The sequence below is a fragment of the Clupea harengus genome, chromosome 8 (genome assembly GCF_900700415.2).
Source record: "Clupea harengus chromosome 8, Ch_v2.0.2, whole genome shotgun sequence".
Taxonomy (NCBI): Eukaryota; Metazoa; Chordata; class Actinopteri; order Clupeiformes; family Clupeidae; genus Clupea; species Clupea harengus.
This window is the reverse complement of record NC_045159.1, coordinates 18,404,770-18,422,486: the sequence shown is the minus strand read 5'-3', so window position 1 is coordinate 18,422,486 and position 17,717 is coordinate 18,404,770. Positions and strand designations below refer to the sequence as shown.

At 42.1% G+C, this 17,717-nt stretch overlaps 1 protein-coding gene across 2 annotated transcripts in view; it reads right to left on the bottom strand.

Moving 5' to 3' along the window:
- Positions 1-6,940: 6,940 nt before the first annotated feature.
- The window catches only part of LOC105900369 (cell adhesion molecule 2-like), a 110,360-nt gene continuing 99,583 nt past the window's right edge, over positions 6,941-17,717 (bottom strand). For both annotated transcript variants that reach the window (XM_031572202.2, XM_031572201.2), the window contains exons 9-10: positions 12,080-12,202; positions 6,941-11,667 (exon numbers count right to left, since the gene is read on the bottom strand). In XM_031572202.2, coding sequence (XP_031428062.1) covers positions 11,552-11,667; positions 12,080-12,202 — 239 coding nt within the window. In that variant the 3' untranslated portion in view covers positions 6,941-11,551. The remainder of the gene's footprint in view (positions 11,668-12,079; positions 12,203-17,717) is intronic.

The following is a 17,717-nucleotide window of genomic DNA, read 5'->3' as shown; positions in this document are numbered from 1 at the left end:
CTGGCATCCAGACATCTGTAATACGTTTAATTTACTCTCGGTTTGATTCCGAACAGCTCTACATTGTGTCGTTTGCTTGTCAGCCCTTTAATAGCCTTGTACATCTATCTGAGGTTGTTGAGACAACAATTTCACAATAGTGACAGCGTCTTTGTAGGGTATGTTAGGTGACTGGAATCATCACATAGACAGACTAAAAAGTAAGTCCTAGATGTCAAATACAGTGTGAATCACATAAACACCCTCATTCATCCATTCATGCGTGTATATAAAGATAGTTGTGAGGGCCTCTGTCAAAAACACTAAGCCTAATAGGCCTGTTCACAAAGCCCTGTGTATGTCTGAATCACAGAGAGATACCTTTTCAGGTTTGGAGCTGTGCCCATACTTCACATTTAACTCACTCCCCACACTGAAGGGATTGCGTAATCAGGCACAGTTGGGTTTAAAGTAAAGTTATATTCTACGCTCATTAAGAGAAGTATAACAAGACTCACTGTAGCGTGAAAGAATAATTAGTGTGGCAAGAGTAAATATGTGAAAGTGAAAATTATACAGTGTGACAACTTCTGTGCATGCGAGCTACTGAAATACTTACCATTCCTCACGAGTAGAAGTGGTTCGAATAGAGTTTTTTTTCTGCAGTGCTGTCACCTTGTCACCACACCTGACAGTTTAGACCCCCCCGCCCCCCTTCATACCCAACCCCTCCTCCACCACCCACCGCCGCCCCTCCGCTTCCCAGGACCGGCTGCACCTGAGCCTGCCTGCGCCTCAGGAGCTTTCATCCCTCCTTCACCCTGGAGAGGAAGAAAAAGAAGAAGAAGAGAGAAAAAAAATCACGTTTTAATTGAGTCCCGACTGAGTCGCCAAGACGCGTCTCCGTCTGCCTCCTCTTAACAGATGGCACACTATTTTTACCTGCGCCGCACCTCGCGGGCCGACTGCGCGGCCGAGCGACTGAATATCTGCCCGTCACGCAGGAGGGAGGGAGAAGGGGCTGCTGTTTAATAGGCTCCCGTGAGCCCCACACATTTGACATTCTCCATGGCAGCTTCACCTGGATGGAGAGACTCGCTAAGCGGACTGGGAAGCCCGGAAAGAAAGAAAAGGCAGAATAATGAATTGGACTGTGGGTTTTAATAGCACTCTAATGGTACAGGGTGGAAAGCTCAGAGTGCCAGTGAGGACCACCGTGCTTGAAGCCCAGGCTTTGGCTGAGGAATGCTAACTTTATTATAGTGTTGAAATGAATGGAGTGGGATTGAGAGGGGAACATGTCATCCCAATACAACAAACTTTGGTCACACTTTATTTGGATAGTCTGTCCACAGAGACTTTACAGATGGTTTGTTGGAATTCAAGTTCAGTCTGTCTAATTGTTCACGGAACATCACCCTCACCAAGCCAAACCCCTAACCTTAACCTCAACACTAAGTATGCACCTAACGACTTTTGTTTCAACAAAAGAGTTTCCAGAGATATTTTGTTTATAATCTGAGCATCTGTAAATGATCTATAGGGGACCATCCAAATGAAGTGAGACCCAAACTTCTCTTGGCCAATGAGATGAGAAGCACTTGTGATGTTTTTACTCTTATTCATTAATCTTGCTTTCATGCAAATGTCAACTACTCAATGGAAACGAATAGGCCAAGCACACAGGCTTACCGGATTCATTCAACACTTGGAGTGTCAATAGAAACTGAACAACAGTGTTCTTCAACCTTTCTTACAAATACGTCCTGTCTTAAAGTAAATGAAACCATGCCTTTCTATTTGATCATAAGGTCAACAAAAACTGTTTGCAGACACCGGTAGTCTGGTACGAGGTCCTCAGGAAGAGGTCTTCAGGATACATCTTTGTACAGGATACAGTATTTGCAAGTGGTGTTTCAAAATGATTGAACAATGCTCGCTCTAAAGCCACTCCCTGATCCTCTTTTGTGCCGCAGTAAATAGGACGATTGTGTGGAGGAGGAGGATGTGTTTTTAGCGAGAGGAAACACTCTAAACAGGATTTGCCCATTACGGTGAGCTGTTTGGGCAGGTTGGGATTGATGTGGATTGATTGATTGATGTTAGTCCAGGCTCTGAATGTGAAAATGGCCGTCATTATTCATCATTCTGTGCTGCGGACGTTTGGATATGGCATGTGGGCGGCACCTTCCTTGTGTCATTTCACTGACTGACTGAGATGTACTCTACAGACACACTAAACTAACAAAGACAAACAACAAGAAAGAGCTTTCATTCTTTTTTTGAATGGTTGAGACTCGAAACAAAGAAGTCTTACAGAACACTCACAGCACCCTGAATGCAAGGCTATTAACAACACAGTGGTACAGCGCTTGTAGCTTGTGTACACTTTCAGTTGAAGTACACTTTCAGTTGAAGGACAGTGCTGAGGAAGTCCATATATTCACTCAATCATCACTAGATCCTTTTTGTTTGAATTTGAATTAATTTAAAATATATACAATTCCACAATCCAGGAGACTTGCATCAGGATGTCTTGTAAAAACCGTGGTAGAACACTTAATACATGGCCGACTATTATCAAGACAGTACCACAGCACTCACTGAAGCAAAGCGTCTTGGGGTGTTGCCTCAATGTAAAGGTACATTTTCAGTTATGAGTCTTCCCAAACAGCCCAGATCCAAACTAGACTGCACAGCAAGTACACATAGACTCTAAAACACTACACGTGATATTTCTTGTTTTTTTTATCTTTGCTCTAGAGCATCTATTCCACAACCTGCCGTGTCCATTAGCTTATTGGTAGTTCACAGTATCTCCATCAATCAAAAGAATGACATCATTAAACTTACTTTTAAGTCCATTTATTCACTCAATCATCATTTGATCCTTTTGTTGTCAATTTAATTAATTTGAAACATTATGCTATTCCACAATCCAGGGCACTTTGTAACAGGATCTAATTACCTATAATTATGTAAATTCTTTTGTTTTCAGTTTAGTTCATCTGGTTTTGATGGACGCCTTCCATGAGCTGGTGGCTACCCCTGCACTCCATCCTAAAATAAGTACATGACACATCAGAACAGTTCACAAACGATTTTCAATGCATTTGTCCTGAAACAAAAAAGAAGCAGCAGCATTCAGATGCATTTAAATGACCTAGCGCAAGCTCAGTGATCTGTCTTTGGCTCTCATAAAAGAGCCTCGTGGCTAACAACAGCCCAGCACAGGCTAATAAAAAGACACCAATCTCAGTGGCTCCCCTGAAAAATGATCCATCCGGAAGGACCGTCCTGTCCCGCTTCTCCTTCCAGTGGATGTATCGCCCCCTGCCATTAATCAGACCGTATCAACGAAACCTTAGAGAAGTTTGGCCAGATTAAATGTGGCCAATCCATCACCACGCTGAAATGTTTCATAATGAAAAGATACATACATTTGTCTTGTGTTCACCCTGTCACGGGCTGTCGGGATCTCTTTGTAGAGTTAAGTTATACCTTAATTGATTAGCTTGCTGAGTTCTCCAGACACTTGGGCCCGGAATGAACAAAAAGCATGGTGAAAGTCATGCTATGTGATGTCAGCATCACCAAGGCAACTTGAGCTCACTCAGAGAACACACTGGAACACACAGTAGGCGCACTCAATTCAGTTCAATTTGTATTTTTGAAATGGAATTGGTAGAGTAAGTAATAGATATATATATAGAATAGATAGTAGACACAATCTGGGGTCCATTCCATTCCATTCAATAAACTCTGGCCCTGTCCACAGTAACCCAGGTCAATTTGAAAATACGTAATGATTTCTTTGTTTAGCCCTTCTGTTCACACTAACATGGCATTTTCCAGAATGGTTTTAGGTCAAATCTGTGTTGTCAGCTTTACCTGGCTTGGTGTAGCCTCATCAGAGAAATCTCACTCATATAGTATCACGGAGATCTGGCATTGTCTCAAGGTGCTTTACAGAACCGAAGGCTTGAACTGCCTAGAGCAAGTTGCTGCGCATGACCTTTGTGAGGGTCCTACTGTGCTGAGGAGAAGAGTTAACATCTTTTAGACATCGTTGGACTCCCTGCAGCGGGCCACAGTAAATAGTACATGTGAGTACGGGTGAAGTTTCTGTGTAGTCTACAAGTCTTTAAAATTGTATGTTGAAAGTTAAAGGCGGGTTTTTAATTTTAGGAAAAACTTTTGCTTTACACAACAGGAAAAATAGAAAACTAGCTGAAGCTACCATTTTACCAATTTAGATTATGGTGACATTGTTTATAGGCATACCTCAAAGACAACTTTGCACTCACTGGATTCTGTGTTTTTATTCTGCGTTAAGAGTTACAGTGCTTCATCTGTGTGAAATGATATCCAGAAATATTTGAATTTCGAGCTAATTCCTTGACCTATTTTCAGATATTTGTATCATTCTCTTTGTTTTTTTGTTGTTGTTTTATTTGATTTTGTTGTTGTTGTGTTGTTGTTGTGTTGTTGTTGTCTCCTTGTCGATTGTTTTTTTGGTTCTTGTGTGTTGACCTCGTGGCCAGGGCTCAGTTGCAAAAGAGATTTTTTATGTCAATGTGACTTTCCCTGGTTAAATAAGGTTAAGTAGAAATAAATAAATAAGTCAAAAATAAAAAAATTCTTAATCACCTGTGCCTCGTGTACATGGGAAAGCTGAGTGTTAGCTTTCTCAAGATTCATTAAGGTGTTTTTACCACTGAGCTGTGAACTCTTTGATGGATCATCATCAAAATATAATGAGATCATTCACACATCCTGTTAATTAGATTAATTTCAGCATTGAGAGAAAATGTGCAGCTTCGTCTCCACTTGTCTGTGGCAGTGTTAGGGAGAACGACGAGAAGAATATGAACTCTTTCCACTGACAGCCAGACAGGCTTATATAGGCCTGCAGTGTATGAAGCACTGTCCAGCGTACAGTCTAAAAAGACAGCTCTATCCCTTCATGTGTTGAGGACTGTTGAGACGGTAGAGGAAGAAGGGAAGAAGAAAGAAGAACGAAGAAGAGAGAGTGAGTGAGTTGGAGACAACGCTGTCTTTGAGAAACTCCTGCACTCAAAGGTGACTGTTTGAATATGCTGATGTGATGTCACATGTCATAGTGGGGGGAAGTGGGGTGTGGTTTGAGGGGTGGATTTGCATCATGGGCCAAACCCTCTCTTCTCACTTCTCTTCTCTTCTCTCTCTCTCTTTCATACAAACACAAGCATGGATGTACACACAGACGCACAAACACACGCAGACACTCACTCACACACACACACACACACACACACACACACACACACACACACGTGACTCTAGAAACGCCTGTTTGCTAGGAGTGGGAGTGAAGCTCATGCTCACCTCCAGATGACAGACCCTATTAGGTTGAATAGTGTGTGTGTGTGTGTGTGTGGGTGGGGTACTTGAGAGGGTGTGTGGGGGTGGGTGTACTCGAGAGGGGGTAGGCATACATGAAGAGAGAGAGAGTCTGTGTGTGTGTGTGTGTGAGTGGGTGGTGGGGTACTTGAGAGGGTGTGTGGGGGTAACACAGGAGATAGCCGTTTTGACAGTGACACCGTCTCCAAAGCCCTCAGTCAGTAGATATTCACGTGAACCACAGAAAGAAGAGTTCATGTATGCGTGTGATGTTTCCAGTGGGGTTTACGATGCCTAGCACTTTCAGTCCATCTCATTCTCTTGTTGTCTCTTATGCAGCCATTTTCTTAGGATTTGTTGCACATTGCTGTTTTGCTGTTAAGCACTTTGAGCTGCATTCTTTTGCATGAAAGGTGCTATATAAATAAAGTTTATTATTATTATTGCCTTATCATATTGTATTGTATCATATTCTGCCCCCCCACCTTTTTCTATCTTTAACTCTCTACCCGGCCCGCCCCAAGCAGATGGGTCCCCCCCTTTGAGCTGGGGTTCTGCTCAAGTTCTTCCTGGCCCCAGTCGCCTTAGTGCTTGCTCCAGGGGGCTCAGGCTGTGGGCTCTGCAAAGCTTTTTCAATTGTTATTGGCGTTAACAAATAAGATGGAATTGAACTGATTATATGAGATCTAGAATGCACTATTAGGCCTGATTGTAAATCAGTCAAAATGTCAAACACGATTCGTTGTTGGTTGTGGAACAGACTGTAGAGTGGCACCCTCCTATTTAAATCCCCATATCCAAATGTACACTGCATCTTCGTCATTATAATGTGCTAATGGACAATGTCTGGTGGAGCCACCAAAGCATAACAAGAAGTCTTTTAAACTAGAATCTTTTTTCTCTATGTCCTCCACTTGGATCTCTATCATTGCTTCACTGCCTTAAGTGCCTCCGTGCCGTTGCTCAACAGTCCCACTGTAAGAACACCTTCAGGGTTTTGGACCACACTCTTGAGACATGCACCGGATGACCTTTGACCCCTGACCCAGAGAGCATGCTTGTCTTTCTCTTCTCGTGCTCTCTTGAACTTATGCCTGTGGCTCGGTCTGTTTGATATGCACTTTCCTCATCTTAAACTCCTCACAGTCTGGCACCTCAGTCTGGAGGAGCTGAAGCATGAAGCAGCAGCAGCAGCAGCAGACCTCTACCTTACCTGTCTGTTCCAAAGGATAACAGCGTCAAAATGGAGGAAATACAGACAAATCTGCTAATACAACCAGAAAGAAGTTCCATTGTTTCCGTTTCTCTACTGTTATCTCTGCTGCTCATGCTGGACGCTCTGATAATACTATGGCACTTTATTTGGCCAGGGACCAGACTGATAATGCTGGCATGCCACCATTAGATCAGTTAACATTAATAACTATCAGGACAGCCGAGGAGGGGATATGACATCTTCCATGACACGTAACATGGTTGTATCAGTCTTAAGCAAAAACTTTTGTGTAAAGGGTTGCCAGATTAGCACGTTGTCTTTTTAAATTTTTCTGATTATTAAAAATAAACAAGCACTTGCTGGTCATTTTCTCATTTATTTATTCAACAATTCCATTCCATACATTTTAATTATTCTTAAAACTGAATTCAAAACCCCATTAAATACACTGTGAAAGAACAAAAAAAAAAAAAGAAAAAAAAATACTTCAAAAGGTGTCCAAATGAGGCATTTTCAATTCAGCTTGCTACAAGAAGCACTGATCTCGTCATCTTCTGAAGCCACTAGCATTGTCAAGAGCTAGAGAAACTGCTTGGCCTAAAAAAACCTCTCTACCAACATACAAGGAATACTAGCCATTAGTGGTGACTCCCCTAAGCAGTTTGTCCTGGGCACTGGGTGTGAAGGGCATTAGCTCGTCATTCATACACCCAGTATGAGTGTCGAGCTAATGGCCTACACACCCTTCTCTATAAGTATGCCATGAACACCCATTCTACGTGAACTATTACCCCATGGTCCTAAGAGACTGTTTTGGGGCCGTATCTCTCATTTCCTAAGTAGGTTATGCTCTGTAGTTGGAAAGATTGGTACATTTCTGTAAAATTTTGTAAAGATTTGAGGCAGTGATGATAGCTACAGAGATTGTTTGCGAATGAAGTTGGCAAGAGTAATATATTTGTAGAAAGTGCTGTATAATCTTGAGGCAGTGACGACAATAAAAACAGGCAATGTGGAATTAAACAGCAGTTACTAAAATGCTAGATGACCTGCGTCAACTTCATGTAATACAGTTTCGCATGAATGCAATCATATTTTTTTTCTTCTTTTGCCAACACCATATTTAGACCGCCATTTTAGTTGCAGTAAGTGAATTATGTTCGAGACCAATTTTTTTTCTTTCTTTTCCCTGCATTGTGGTTGTCATATTGACCGTCGATGCTTTTGAGACTGACACTAACAGAAGCCAAAGCCTGAATGCTGAAGTCATAAATACAGTTGAAATGGAAAGAACCACAAAGCATTAGAATGATCCATACCATAAATATACTATGTATTACCATAATGATCTGAAAATAAACTCAACTGACAGTGCACCTAAGTGAGTGACCCCGGACCGGATCTCGCCAGACTAGGACGGGTTCTGGCCCTGCTATTTGGCACCGAGCCTCAGTACCTGGAGACAGGCAGGTCACTGCGAGTGGTAAATGGGAAATGTTTCTGAGATGTGAAACAAAGAGGCAAAGAAATACAAATTGTTAGCTCACATCTTCTAAAGAAACTAAACATATGGTAAGTTATTTTTGAACACTCTCAACGCAAGCATATATAAAAAAAAGAAAAACGAACACTGCCTGTGGCTTAGATGCAAACCGAAACAACACCAAAATTCAACACAGCTATATACAAGTGGCTTACTATTTCACTGAAATAGTACATGACTCAGACCAAACTAACTGTTTAAGGATCAGGTGACTATTGGGGTTGACTCAAACTAATATTTTAGCTGCAAATCGTTCTGATTTAATGTTAATAAACTGTCAGGATGGCGACCAAAAAACCCCCAGCCATGTTGGTTGACAGTTTAATCAATATGCAAGTATAGTGTGTGACTTTATGAGAGGAATGTCTCAAATATGCCAAAAACGGATACCAGGCTTCATCAGTGAGGAGAGTACAAGCTCCCGTTAAAGGTCACATTCCAGTTGATATGTGTGCATCAGCTCAAAACTTCCTGAGCTTGCCTAAAAAGTTCATCAGTTTTCATCCTGAAATGAGTGATGACCAGCCTGCTAAACTCACAGCTGCAAAAGCCATTCTTCATATGCGCCTGACAGATTGACATATACTGTACGTGATGTTGTCAGTGCTCGTGGAGCTCCAGCATCTACTGTACGTGATGTTGTCAGTGCTCGTGGAGCCTCCAGGTTAGCCTGTCTGTAATGTGTCAGTCACACCTAGTTAGGTTGAGACATATCAGTTTCTTACACACTGCAAACCAAGAGCAGTTCATTTTCTGAACTGATGCTAAAAATTCATTTTTTTCCATTCAAGGCAACAACATTAGTATGAGAAATCAACAGGTAGATGGATGGGTGGGTACCATGATTTGTCAAACGTAAGTTGTCTGACATGGTTGTGTTGTGTTTGTGATTAAACATGACTGTGAAAGATGGACACACTTGCATACACAATCAAATGCTACAAAAGAACAAAACAAAACGCAAATACTGATATCGTTACAAGTATGAGGTGAACGGAAGTACCAAAATGGAACAGAAGAACTGAAGAGACAAAAAAATGAAAAAGAAAAAAGAAACAACAGCACACCTCTAGTTCTTAGTCTCTGTCCTAGAAGATCTAACACAAAGACACAAAGAAGACAAAGGCAGTATTGGTGATTGTTAAACTGAAACGAATGACAAATTTAAGTGTAGATTTGAAAAAAAAAAATTTAAATCAAAATGATCCAATATTTCAATAGCCTTCAAGTCGTGAGGGAATTTGTGAAAGAAGCTGTACCTGTGTGAGGCGTGAAAGTGTTTTTTCAACAATGCTATGATCCAAAAATGGTGGATAACCATCACGGTGCGTACTTCAAACAAGAGTGTTAAATCTAAAGAATCAATCGGTAACCCTCACAAGATCACCAAATCTACCTGAATAGTTAATTAGTTAGACTGTCTAAATAAACTGAGAACAGCACATATTGGTTCTCATGTAACCCCAGGTTGAGAAATAGCAGTGTCAGAATGGTGGAGGCTTGTACTAGTATTTTTATCTATCCTTCATTATTTTCTTAGTATGCATCTATCAAGTGTACGGCCTTTGTCCAGAAAATTGCTGACTCACTCGGGAACTGAAACTGAAATAGTACTGAAAGTGGAGAATGGAACAGGAAAGCCTACCTATTATTTAATCTGAACAAAAATGTAAGCTTTTTACTATCTTGCAAAGATGTGGGAATTAAATCCGTTCCAAGAAAACGGAGGCAGTAGGTTATTTCACAAAATTTGTCATCGTGTTCTTAGTCATCTGTAATAAGATCAGAACGCTTCAGCTTTAGTTGTCCTTACGCAGGTCTCTAATGAACATATCACGAGGCTGTCTGCACCTCTGCCATGTTTATTTCCACTGCTGTCAATCAAATGGAATAAAATAAACGGAAGAAGAAAAATTAAACAAACAAAAACATTACATACTTACATAGTTATACACATGCCTTGTGCAGAAAGAAAGAATGTGTCAGAAAAGATAGAAAAAAGAACATGTAGATAAACTTGCATTATTACAATTTTCTAAACGGGATACCAAGATTTATCAACAATTTTTACGTTTCACTACATTTAGAGGGGAAGTGACCGAGGGTTTATTTATGTCTATTTGTTGGTCGTATCAGTAATATGCATCAAATGGCCTTATACGACATCACTCAAACATTCCAGCTGTCAACACTGGTTGATAGAGGGCATTGTGATATTTACTCGAGTAATTTCAATAAACCTGTGTTTGTCATTCGTTACGCTAATGTTAGTGTCCTGAGGTGGCCAATCCACTGACAGAGAAATCATCTGTTGTGCTTCAGTCCTTAGGCAACGATGGTCAAACTGCTGCCTCTGGGGGAATGGCAGGGTCATACGCAGCAGACACATTTGAACCCTGGCAACCAAATGAAGTGGTGTGTGTTACCACGAGGTGACCTTTGAACCCTTTTGGAGTGATGACATAAAGAGAGTTTTTACAGAGATGGGGCTTGTCAGTGCACGAATATACAGACAAAAAAAGTTGTTTTTAATCGTTTACAACGAAAGAAATGGGGATAGTGATATGTCAGCTCGTTTGTGCTCACTTACATCAGTCTATTTGATTATTTTCTGTACATCTTATCTGTGTGCTGAATGTCTTTTTGCCTCTACTTTTTGTACTCAGGCTACTAAAATGAGCATACAAAAACTCTCTCTATAATTTACTACAGCGGCAAGAAAATCTCCACATTAAAATCAGGATGGCTCAATACATAAATGAAGGATGGCTCAATCTGAAATCAAATCAAATCATACACTACTCAACAGTACAGAATGCAAGCAGCCTAAGACAGAGGACGTGTACTGTACTTGTCAATGGAGGCATTGAGATAGTGGGGACGTCTGTATATTTAGGCACAGTGTCAGTGTGGATGTGATGAAGCTTTATGAGGACTGGATCAACGTGTTTGAAGTATAGGCAGCTCTAGAAATGTCTGATTTCATTCTCTTACAATTGTTACAGAGACGTGAATAATAATAATAATAAAAAAAAAGACAACATGTTCTGCAGCTACAGATTCCCATACAAAGTTACCAGTGAAGCAGTTGCCGTTTAGAGCCCAAACAAACAAACAAACAAACAAATAAACAAAAAAACAGACAAGCCCAATGCTGTGGTGAAACATATCATCAAATGAAAACAGACAAAAGGCAAATAGTAAAATTACTAGAAGATAAAGACAAAGAAGAAGAAAAAGAAGAAGAGGAAGAAGAAGAGGAAGAAGAAGAAGAAGAAGAAGAGGAAGAAGAAGAAGAAGAAGAAGAAGAAGAAGAAATAAAGACCAAATAGTTCACTGGTATCTCGTAGCCCCCCGCTCCCACCTCCCCACCCCCACCCTGCCCCCATCATGTTGCATGGTGTGTAGCTCTGAGCGGCGCCTCCTGTGGTCTAAATGAAGTACTCCTTCTTCTCCTCTGAGGCGTGGTTGCCTTCGGCGTTTATGATGGCAGTGTCAGCGTCTGGGGCGTCGTCAGCGCCCTTCGCCTCATTCGTCAGATACGTTCCTGTTTCAGGAAACACGTCACACACCGCGGCTGTTACCAGATGTTACACGCCACAAACATCGCACACATTCACACTCACATGTGGAAGGTGTCAAATGTGTTTGTTCCCCGCTTTATACTCTTGCACTTCTTAAAGCATGCAGTACTTGTAGTTGTTATTAGATGTTTCTGCCTCTACACCCAACCCTAATGCAAAGAACATATTGTAACATAATATAAAATAAAATAATTGTAACAGTACAAGCTTAATTTGACTTGTAATGCACTGTGTAAATGTAAATGCACTATGCAGGCTGTAGCATAGCCATTGGGCCATCACATGTGAAAGGCTCAGGGGAGGTGAACTCAAAGGCAGGACATACGGTGTGATACGCAGAGAATCTGTTGTAATGATGTGAGTGTCAGTGATCACCTTTATGCCTGGCTAGGTATCGTCCCAGTACGATGATTAAACAGAGCGTGACAAAGACCACCACGGCAACCACTCCTCCAATCAGAGCATGGTCAGTGTTGTGAGGCCCCAGGGCATTTGGATCTGAGGAGGGGGAGAGAGGGACACAGTGAGAATGTGTGTGTGTGTGTGTGAGAGAGGGAGAGAGAGAGAGAGAAAGAGAGAGAGATAGAGAGAGAGAGAGAGAACTAGAAGGTGAGAGATAGAGAATCCTTTCAATGATTGGTAATACCAGAGAGAAAACACACGTCCTTTTGTCTACTCCCTGTCAAATAATCAGAAAGTCTTTTAACACTAACACAGTGCAGTTGGTTAAAGGTTGAAACGCAGTGCCATTACTACATTTGAACCCAGTTTCATCTTAGACTTACCATGCTACAACTTGCCCATGATATGACCAGCTGGGCTGTAATCCAACTTTTTAATGTGAATTTTAACTATCTGATAGGAACTGCTGAGTGGAAACGCATGAAATTCACATAAAAACTAAAAATCTAAATCAAACAAGAAACCGATTTGCTAGAGGGGGTAGGCTTAACTAATTTGCATAGGGTATAATGTGACTAAGGTGGATGGAAACGCACCACATCAGATTTGATGAGATTTTACTACGTGTTTCTGTTAAAGTTACCATGACAACCTCAAGTTTTGAACTCACAGCTGTTCACAACTCCTTGATTAGGAGAGTGTCCATTTTGAATCCGCATAACACAGCGGTTGGAAATGCGCACAGACTCACATTTCTTTAAGCTGAATGTTCATGCATGCGCTTAAAATATGTGAATGAGTTGGATGGAAACACAGCTGCTGTGTGACCCAACAGCTTGGCCTCGATAGATAGATAGGTAGCTAGGAACCAGCCTCTAATGCCTGTATCTAAATCTGTTCTGTAAGTAATGAGACAAGGCAGTCTCCTTGTTGGACAATAGTGTTCATCGATTGATTCCTGTACATTGATTAACTCATGCAGGCCTATTTATCACACCTGGCATGAAGAGAATGTGGAAATGAAATGTCCTCCTCAATAAGAGGGCTGCTGGTCTGAACGTTTCATCCATCTTGGCAACCATTTGGATTTTTATGAACCTCAAAGAAGGAGGTGGACACTTGGCTCTGTGATAACCAAAGCATCTACCCGTCTTCTCTCATGTCAGCAAGAGAGAGAGAGAGAGAGAGAGAGAGAGAGAGAGAGTGGAGAAGACAGGTTAAGAGGTAGAGAGAGGGCAAGAGAGAGGTAGAGAAATCTCTAAGGCAATCAATACAAACGTTCCAATTATAATACAATGCCAAGGATGTGCAGCAAGCCTAATGTTTTTCTTGGTGATTAATCCTATCTTACTTACTTTTCTTCTGCCTGCCTTTCTTCTCTCCCTCTGTCTTCCCTTTCTTATCTTTTATTTGCGACCCTCACAAACTCAGGAAACTTAGCACACTTGTTAATAGCAAACGACTTTAATACCACTCTACGTGGCATCTATTAAATCCAAATTTGGAACGATCATAACAGCCAACCTTCAACAAATGCAGTCCTGCAAATCTGTCCTCGTAAATCACACCTCTAAGGCCTTCCGTTGTACTCGTTGTACTCTCTGTTCCTTTAAAGCTATTTATAACAGCGCTCGTTAATGAGACATCTGGAAACCTTAAGTTACTAGAGAGGCATACAGAGCTATATATAATAAAATAATTAAAAAGTTATAATGTAAGAAATAAGAGCACAGAGAATAATATTTGTGTGCTTACTATGAAATAAAACTTTGTAATGTTAGTATGTAATGCGGATAGCTTTTCAACCGGCAGCAACATTCCCCTGACAAATACCTCAGGGTTTTCATTTTTGGACACCATGTTCCTCTACCATCTCCTTTGTATGGGGAATATGATGATGATACACTACCAGATGTTCTGACACTGGTAGCCATTTGCAGAGCACATGGTAGACGACAACAACATGAAAGCTGGAATATTCTGTACCTGGAGATCGAAATGAATAATACAGGCCATTTCATTACTGTGTGACTCTATTCTGGTCTAGTGCTCTTCTTCAGGGAGAATAAGATGGCTTGATCTATGAGGGATTCAATTGCCTCTCACACAGTATAGATTGACGGAATCCATCAGCGCTGCCATCCACACACACACACACACACACACACACACACACACACACACACACACACACACACACACACACACACACACACACACACACACACACACACACACAGTGGCAAGGATGAGCAAAGGAAGAAAGAAAAGGAAATGAAGAATTTGATATTTGATTTCTTGTGTTTCAGATCACATTCTTTTTTAATGAGGACAGCTATATTCCAGCCGGTGAGATTTTAATAATGGTGCACATGCAAATCCCCTTTTTTAATATTTATAATCCCCTCCCTTCTCTGTTCTTCATATGGCGGCTCTCGCCTGATCAAATGAAATGACTTCCAATTGTCCTCTCCCTGCTTCAGGTCCTACCAGCCCACTTGTCACCGGGTCAGACGCCGCCGACTACAACATCTTCACCTTTCTCTTTTTCTCTCTCTCTCTCTCTCTCTCTCTCGCCCTAAAGGGCACTGAAAACAGCGATCGCTTTGAAAACCAGAGAACTGCTTGACAGTATTTGACAGCGTCTCGGGTTGACATTCACACGCTGGTTTTCTCAAACCTTCAGGAGGAGGATGAGGAGGAGGAGGAGGAGTACGAAGGATGGAGCTCATGATAGAGCGTCTCGGCGCATGGAGTCTGGCTGATAGCAGACGGGACCCGGGGCATGTTCTGTTTGGAACGGCCTATTGTGTATGCGCTCATTTTTCTCACAGGAAAAAGAAAAAAGTTCAAGGTGAGAAGTGATTTTACGGCCCCAGTCGCTCTCTGGGACCCCCGTGAGCACGGCTCTGTTGAGGAGATGATTGGGTCTGTAATCACACACAGTATTTGGAATGAATGCCAGTGAGAGAAACTGCTGGGAAAAAAAAGAAAAGGTGACAATGGTCAAACTCTGCGCAGGGCTTATTCTGACGCTACCCTTCTCTGAAAAGAGAGGTGGGCAGGAGAGAGTATGTGCAGTGGATAACCTTGAGAAATCACATTTGGGAAATTTTTAATAATAGCATTGTATTTCACAAGAAAAAAGTCCAATACCCTAAGATATCAGTGACATCTGCAAATCCAAATAAATTCCCATAATACGCACGCATTAATTGTATCTGTTAGACACACAATTAAAATAAAATATTCTTTAAGCACTCCCCCCACTGGTACAACCCAAACCAAGTGATGGTGAGCTGTAGTGAGGAGGAGGAGGAGGAGGAAGGGTGTTATCAAGCGAGTCATAAGTGAGCGCTCATTTGGGTGGAATGGCAAACAGCTGGAGGGGAGGACCAGCCTTAAAGTACAAAAAAAAAAAGAGTAAAAATCATGGCAGTTTCTCAGTGGTCACAGCGGTGTTATCTGTTCATCTTGTACAGTCGGATTGCTTTCTGCTGTTTGTCTGCACTTGTTAGAGGAAAACAATGATGTGCCGTCAGCAGCACAGCATGGTGGGACAAATGAATATCTGAATAACAGCCTGCTTTTCATCGAGCGCTTTACAGGTCAGACGCTGAACTGTGCAGAAACAGTGATGGATACACCACAGGATGGGGGAGTTTATTTAAAAACAGTTTCGGCACATCAGGGACTCTGGTTTTAGGTCAGTGCCTAACAAGATTCAGCGTGATAAGATAGGCTGCTGTTTAATTGGATTTTTTCTTAAAACAAAAACTACTTATAACAGTAAAGTAGGCAAGGAATAATACTGAGATCCCGTAAGAGTGATACACAGGCGGACCGAATGGAGCCGTGCCTGTTCTGGATCCTGCTGATCCCTGATCTGTGTAGTTTCATTGGATTTTTCAGTAAAGGAGACGATGAAAACTCCTGGGCACTTTGGACAGAACATCAAAAAAGCATATTTGTTGCTGTGTACCCATGGAAGCTCTACGGAAGGTGACATAAGCCATGATCTGGTCCTGTGTTCCTGAGTCGCCTGCTCTGTGGGTATGAGCCTCATGCCATCCCTGTGTGGGTATGAGCCTACCGCCACCATCCACCATCCCTGTGTGGGTATGAGCCCAACGCCACCATCCCACCCCGTGTGGGTATGAGCCTCACGCCAACATCCCTGTGTGGGTATGAGCCTCACGCCAACATCCCTGTGTGGGTATGAGTCTAATGCCATCCCTGTGTGGGTATGAGTATAACGCCACCATCCCTGTGTGGGTATGAGCCTAATGCCATCCCTGTGTGGGTATGAGCCTAACGCTGCCATCCCTGTGTGGATATGAGCCTAACGCCAGCATGCCATCCCTGTGTGGGGAAGCGTTTCCTCCAGCGCCTGAGGAGAATGAAAGAGCACCAAGGGTCTTCATTACAGTAAATTAGAGCCTCTCACTGTCTTCCCTTTAAGTGTCTCCTCTGTCCCTTCAATTTAATGAATGGCGGGACAGTTATTCACAATTACTGTTGAAAAGCTAAATTAAATTGACTTTTGTCTGGGATGCATTCATTTAAACGGTTTGCTGCTAATTACGTTTTTAAATCTCCCACTGGTCTTCGCCTGCCGACTGGAGAGAGTGATGGAGAGAGTGGGATGGAGAGAGAGGGATGCAGAGAGAGGGAGGGTGAAGGAGGACACAGGACTCTGCCTTTGGACACGTCCCCGACGAGCTCACCTCGGGGACGCTTCTGGCTCTCTGCTTTCCAACCCCAGCCCTGAGCCTGTCCAACACTACACCTGGGATGGCTCTGCTCTCGCTCCGGTCCCTCTACCTCGTCTTTCAATCAGGACACTCTAGAGGAATGCTAATGGATGGAGAGAGAAAACTAATGGAAACGTTCACCGAGAAAAGGAAATGCTCATCTGAATAAAACTCAGAGCTCAGACATTATTCCTGCATTAACAAAAAAAAAATAATAGTGGGAGAAAGCGAAAGAGAGAGAGATAGAGAGAGTGGGAGAGAGAGAGAGGGAGAGAGTGGGAGAGAGAGAGAGAGAGAGAGAGAGAGAGAGAGAGAGAGAGAGAGATGATGTAGGTAAAAGGTTTAAGGCTATATGAGAACATCAATTTCAGGAGAGCTAGCACTAGATTCTCAAATGCATAGTTTGACAAGTAGAGAGAAAATTCTTTACAGCTGGCCAGCGTCATTTAGTGCATGTCTCCAACCAGCCTCTATGTACAATTGGTGGGACAAATTGGAGCTGGGATCTTTACAACAGTGATTTTCTGACATTGTAACATCACTGAGCCTAGATATTGATCTTGGCTTCTGAGTGACTCTAGGATGTATTAATCTAGATAGAGACTTGCTGCTATGTTAGGAGCAAACACTTGTGAGCTTATTCCGCGTCGACTGGGCTACTGGGCTTTTCCACTGCTCCAGGTGTCCCTGTATAAGGGGTAATATATTCATACAGATACAGCACCGCTATCTTGAGTTATCTTGCAGTGTATAGAGCAAAACTGCTTATTTAAAGAACATTCACCCATAATGTATGATTCTTTTTTTTTTCTCTGTGCCGCTAGTAATGATAAGAATGATAAAACAGAAAATACATC